The sequence below is a fragment of the Cornus florida genome, unplaced genomic scaffold (assembly GCF_030987335.1).
Source record: "Cornus florida cultivar Cherokee Brave unplaced genomic scaffold, ASM3098733v1 CherokeeBrave_3.0.0_Hap2_Chr07, whole genome shotgun sequence".
Classification (NCBI taxonomy): Eukaryota; Viridiplantae; Streptophyta; class Magnoliopsida; order Cornales; family Cornaceae; genus Cornus; species Cornus florida.
The window spans coordinates 14,196,086-14,202,364 of record NW_026775577.1 but is presented as its reverse complement, the minus strand read 5'-3'; the positions used below and the strand labels follow the sequence as shown (position 1 = coordinate 14,202,364).

General features: G+C 34.3%; 1 protein-coding gene across 1 annotated transcript; it reads left to right on the top strand.

Moving 5' to 3' along the window:
• The first annotated feature begins 204 nt into the window (after window positions 1–204).
• LOC132266489 (uncharacterized) lies at window positions 205–6,279 on the top strand. The gene is made up of 5 exons (XM_059767370.1): window positions 205–395; window positions 2,697–2,811; window positions 3,258–3,357; window positions 3,927–4,013; window positions 5,863–6,279. The coding sequence occupies exons 1-5, from the start codon at window positions 335–337 to the stop codon at window positions 5,995–5,997; spliced, it is 498 nt and encodes a 165-aa protein (XP_059623353.1). The 5' UTR covers window positions 205–334; the 3' UTR covers window positions 5,998–6,279.

Sequence of the window (6,279 nt, the reverse complement as noted above, 5' to 3'; positions counted from 1 at the left end):
TCCTAAATGGGCCAAGATATTGCCCATATACAAATTGGGCCGATAAACTGGGCTAGCACATAGGCCTATGGGCTCTTAAATGGGCCGAGATATTTCCCTATACAAATTGAGCCGATAAACGGGCCTAGCACATCGGCCCAACTACTGTTGTCTGAAGATGCTATCATCTGTCGATTTTTTTCTGGGGTTTGTTGCCTAAAAAGCATCGACGAGATATATATACAGTTCGATATTATCGACCATCACAGCAACAGTCTCCACTCTCTCTCTCTCTCTCTCTCTCTCACACTCTCTCTCACACACACACACACATACACACACACAATTTTGAAGAATGGCTGCTCTTCAGAATTCGTTTGTTTCAGCAAGAAACCCTCAATCCCAGTTCTTATCCGGTAATTTCTTGTGTAATTAATTTGTCAAATTCATTTATCATCAACATCATAATCGATTGTTTTGATCAGTTCTTTTATTTATGCTTTATATGATGCTTTCATTTTTTATTTTTTATTTTTTATTTTTATCTCTTTGGGAGATAAATGACGAATCCAGTTTTATGCATGCTTATATCTATATAAATAGATTTGTTTGTGTGTATTTCGTGTATTTCATTCCATCATGTTACTGAATTTATGTCTATTTTAGCTAGTTACGATTTTTAATAAGGTTATTTTTGGGTGACCATTGAAATTTGATTTTGTCAATTGTGTGTGTGTGTGTGTTTTTTTGGTAACATTTGAAGGTAAGAACTAGTAATGACTATGAACAGAACTGCTGAATTTTGTAGCAAATACAGTAACTTATTGATTTGGGATTGATTTCGATTATTACTGTTATTATTAATTTGAAGTTGAAATTCTCTTGATTTCCATCACCATTTGTTCGATGGTTGCTACTTTCTTAAGTGGCCCGAATCGCGATAATAATTTAATCTAAAATCACTATTTGTTTTAAAATTTGAAGGTATGAATTACTGACTGTGAATAGAGCTACTGAATTTAGTAGCCACTACGGTATTTCATTGATATGGGATTAATTGACTATTTATTTTTCCGGATTGAAGATATCTTGATTTTAATAACCATTTGTTTGATGGTTGCTACTCTCTTAGATGGACTAAATTACATTAATGAATATACTTGGAAGATTTATAGTTCTTTGTGCAGCTGTTCAATGCTAATTGACATCCAAAGACCCTTTAAATGTACTTGTGATTGCATTCTGGGAGTAAGTTCCTGAAGCTTCAATTATCTGTCTATGTACTGCATATTCAACTCAACTCAATAAAGCTTTGTCCCAACTATTTGGCATTTTAAACTTTCAGCTAAATTATATGCTGCATATCATACTGTACTATTTCAGACCCTTAGTAATTTTGGTGTTCTTGTCTCCCTTAACTCACCATTTATGGAACATGCCACTCTTCCTCACTTGTGCAATTAGTCTTCTGTTATTGTCTCACGAATGTATTCATTATAATTTAATCCATTCTTACCTTATCATTCATCCATCTCAAAAATCACATTTCGGCAACTCTCAGTTGGTGAACATGATGTTTTTAAGTTGCCCACATTCACTTATCAAAAAAAAAAAAAAAAACTTGCCCACATTCCGTATGCCTTTGCACTCCTTGATGTTGGTTATTTTTAGGTGTAGTAGATTTTAAATGTTTTTCTCTTTCACTATATTCGGTAGCATGGAATTGGAATTGTAGAAAATTTAGTTTAAACTCTCAACTATATATATATTTCCCAATTCCAATTCAAAAGCACCAATTCTATGCAACCGAACATAGCATTTAAGTATTTAGTGGGCGTTGTTTTGACACAATTGAGAATCCTTGTGCTGTCTTCTTTTCCCAAACCAAAACACATACTCATATCTCAACGGGAGTTGAACCCTGCACCCCCTCCTTAAGGATGACAGGAAATATCTCTCAAACTAACAGTCGGTAGAATCATGCTTCTAGTCTATTGGTTGTCATTTGGTGTAGAGCCAACTCTGGGCAACTTGTGTGGAGGGCAATGGGGAAAAATGACAGTTGTCACTTGGTGGAAAGGGCTCCATAGACATAGGACTGAGTGATTACCACGACAAGGTGAGTATCATTTGGCATTTCAATTTTGCTCTTAATTAACTTTACCCCATGTGGTAATTATTTTACCAAGTACTTGGATTAAAGTAATCCTAATTAAACAAGGCTTATATACATGCAACTATAAAAAAACTAGAGTATAAATCTCCATTCTCAGTGAGGGGGGGAATGGGGTGTTTCTGGCTCAGGGGGCATGTTGGCAAAGCTAATGTGTTTTTTTATTTTTTTTTATTTTTTTATTTTTATTTTTGCAGTTTGCTCTAATTTTAATCCAATGTTCTCCTGCTTCACTTGCATGTTTTCTTCTTTCAGTACGTTACTTAGTATAACCTATCTGGGCTGAATGGTGAAATCAACATTTGTGGTGTTTTTATGTTACAAGGTTGAAAAATGCCTAATTCTTGGATTTTCATGCTGCTTTATTATGCATAGAGGTCTTAATTGCTTGTATATGCATTTGAATTTCTATGAATATGTATCAAACATAATATCCCGCATTATAGCCATATATGGCATGCTCATGCATGTTCCACAATTTTATAAGAATACTCTTGTTATTGGGTTCGTATTTTTCTGACTGTTAGCAAATATATGATGTTAGGTTCTTCTTTGATGCAAGTGGACCAAAGTCTTGGCTCCAGTAAGTTGTTCATGCCCGCTTCCCGGGGAAAAACAGAACTTCTAAATTGCAGAAGGCCACTTACTGTGCGAGCAGGGTATGATTATATTTCTTGACATGATTTTTTCTTTTTTTTTTTTCTTTTTGACTTCTATGAAATGTATTAAAACTAATTTTAAAGTGCAAAAATTTGTTCAGTCCAAAGATGCTAGGCTTACTAAAATTTAAAGTTCTCTACATCAGCTTGCAAATTCTGATCTCAATTGACTTAAACATTTTTTTCAAATATCTCTAAACCAAAATTGATTATTTTTATCCACAAGGACTCTCTCTCTCTCAAATATTTCATTTTATTTTTTTATTGTCATGTGATTCTGGGCCCTTTGACTAGCGTACTTTCCAGACAGGCGTTTCTGATGCCGTGGTCAAAATTTTGTTTCCAATCTTCTCATGATACATACTGTGATATATAACATTTCCTTTTTCTGCTCTCAAGTGTATCACGCTCTCTATGATAACTACCTACTATTTGTGCAAATGCAGCGGGGATGATGGAAGATCAAGTAGTGCAAGTATCTTTGTTGGTGGCTTTGTACTGGGAGGAATTGTTGTTGGAACTTTAGGCTGCGTATTTGCGCCCCAGGTTTGACATGAGAACCTATTTTATACATCCACTAGAGTTAGATTAGTTCCTTTGAGTCCATGGTGGGTAGATATGGGTTATTGGATGGATTATTAGATCAATTAGTTGCCGTGAGATTCATTTGCCTTAAATTTTCTGTGACGAGACTCATTATTCGCTCTTCCCTTGCTATTCTCTCTCAATTGTTAATTCACTTTCCATCATCAATGCTGCCTTGCTGATATTCGAGGCAATGGGGCAACGTTTGTCTAGGGGCCAGGGAAAGTGAAAATTCTGTTCTGGATAAAGTAATTCTGATGCATCTGCTGGTTTCTGGATGTGGGAGTTAGCAACTACTAGAAACCCTCCTATTCCTAGTAGCTAAACAATAAATACTTGTTAACCGGCTTTTAAGTGAGTGATGTGACTAGAATTATTAGACAACTCTTCATAGAAGATCGCGCTTTCATATATGGTTATAATGTGCTATTTCAATCGTAAATCTATATCGTGTTTTCTAAAATTTCCCACATGTGCAGGAATAAAATAATAGGGAATATATAGTCTACTGATAGCATATTATCTTGCAGATCAGCAAGACATTGGCTGGAGCTGACAGAAAAGATTTGATGAGAAAGCTGCCAAAATTTATATATGATGAAGAGAAAGCTTTGGAGGTGAGAACTTGATAATCTTATATCCTTATTTTCTGCCCATTTTAAAACTAAAATAAAATTATTGTTGTACGGCAAAACATGATATAAAAACAACATAAGCAACATATAAATATCCATAACATATGGTCAAAAGCATTTGTTGATCTCTGTTGCTTCAGCTGCGTTAAGGATAGGATGTAGTATGAATATTAGTATAATAATATATTAATTAGGTTTCCAAATAGAATAGGAATGTGAATGGGCATACATTAGTATAAGACGTTTATGAAAATGCAAATATATTAGTATTAGATCAATATATATTAAAAGAAACTTAATATGTTAATTAGTTATCCATTAAGAAATGTACATATACTAATTAGCGTATAAATTTTGCTTTCCCAAAGAGAGTAGGAATGTGGATGGGTACGTTAGACCAATAGATATTAAAAGGAAGTAATTATGTGATTAGTTATTAAAAATGTACAAAAACTAATTAAGGAAGTAATTATGTGATTAATTATTAAAACTGTATAAAAACTAATTAGTATATATTAGTTTTTTTTCAGGAACGTGGATTGACATACGTTAATAGAGTGAATCGTCTATCATAAATTAGTTTTTGTTGATATAAATTTGTAGAATGATGAGAATTTTATGAAAATGCAAATAAATAAATAATAGATCTATAGATATTGAAAGAGACTAAATGTGTTACTAATTGTTCATTCAAGATTGTACATAAAAAGAAAAAATTGTTATTGACATTTATATCGTAGCATTGTATTTCACATGCTTGTCTCAAGTTAACAATCCTCATTGAGACTTGGTTTGTTTTGGGCTACACATTCTCTGATGTTCTATTCTGCTTTATCGAAAGCGATGTGCGCATCATCTGCCGACATGTAACTACAAAAAATTATTGGTCTTTGCTCGTCCTTCAATGCCTTCAACCACCACCATATCAATCATCACCAACAACGCAAATAGTCATAATTGCACATGACATCTCAACCAAAACTTTCTCATCTTTTTTCTAATTGATGCTATTTTTACCTTTTCTATCGATGATATTTGATTTTTTCCTTCCATATCTCACAACTTTATCTCAATATTCTCGTCTACGCTGCACTGGTTTTATGAACTTGTTTCTTTGGATGCCCAAAGTTCCCATCATTTTGGTTGGTAACTTGGTATGCATTGTACACACAACCACAAGGACAAAAAAATCAATAAACAATAAATAAAATGGTTTTCGTGAACCTTCACCTTCACCTTCACCTTCATGCTTTCCCATTCTACAAAATGGTTTTAGCATCACGAAATAATCAGGACCCACTGCATGGTGGGTCCTCTTACATTTGAATATTTTCAGCCCGAAGATAAAAAAGCCTCCTGTATGAATCATCTTATGAAGTATTGTCACCATTCAAAGTATGTTTAAAATTAATTGGATTTTGAGTGGCTGGGGAATGCAACCAATCTGATCACTTAAGAGCTAAATGCAACGCAAGGACCTAGTACCTGCAGGGTTCTGAGTCAACCGTTTGTGTTATGGAACCGATGCCAGTATAATGGTGAGGCATTTAAGGGACTATTGCAAGGAGGCTAGGGATCTATATTCCTTAATATTCAGTATCCACATCATGTGGAGAATTTGTCAAGGTTGATCCACTTTTTATGTGTGTATGGAAACTATTGTGTTTGAAAGTTTGTTATTGTTGCAATTTGCAATAACACCCTGTTCAAAAAGTTGCATTGTTTTGACCAATTTTTTAATTCTTAATTTATATTTTGGAAGGGATCTTGTCCCTTCATTTTTATTTGTTATCTCACTGATTTTCTTCCCTCCATGATTTGACGAGAACAGAAGACCCGCAAAATACTGACTGATAAGATTGCACAGCTGAACTCTGCCATAGATGATGTTTCTGCTCAGCTTCGTGCAGATGATGCCCCAAATGGAGCTGCAGTACACCCAGATGAACTTGAAGCTTCTATATAAAATATGTTTGTTGAAACTGTATTACCATCACTTGTCATATTCAATCATGTTAAGAAATTCTTTCAGTCCTTTCTTTCTATATCTGCTGATGGCTTCGGGTTGATGGCCTGCCTGTCTTGATCAAACATATTAAGAAATTGTTCTGTGTTTCGGGAATTCCACAGTTATGTGAAGCCTCTTTGTTCAAACATACATAAATAGTATTCGCACAAACAATCAGCTTCGGTTATTGTAATTCTACGTCGTGAGCTATTGTGATATGGTTTTTGCATTTGTAGACAA

Excerpts from the sequence above, each read along its gene's own strand:
- LOC132266489 (XM_059767370.1), top strand. The coding sequence starts at position 335 with ATGGCTGCTCTTCAGAATTCGTTTGTTTCAGCAAGAAACCCTCAATCC. Across the intron at positions 2,812-3,257 it reads CCACTTACTGTGCGAGCAGG|CGGGGATGATGGAAGATCAA; the intron begins GTATGATTATAT and ends GTGCAAATGCAG. Across the intron at positions 4,014-5,862 it reads ATGAAGAGAAAGCTTTGGAG|AAGACCCGCAAAATACTGAC; the intron begins GTGAGAACTTGA and ends TGACGAGAACAG.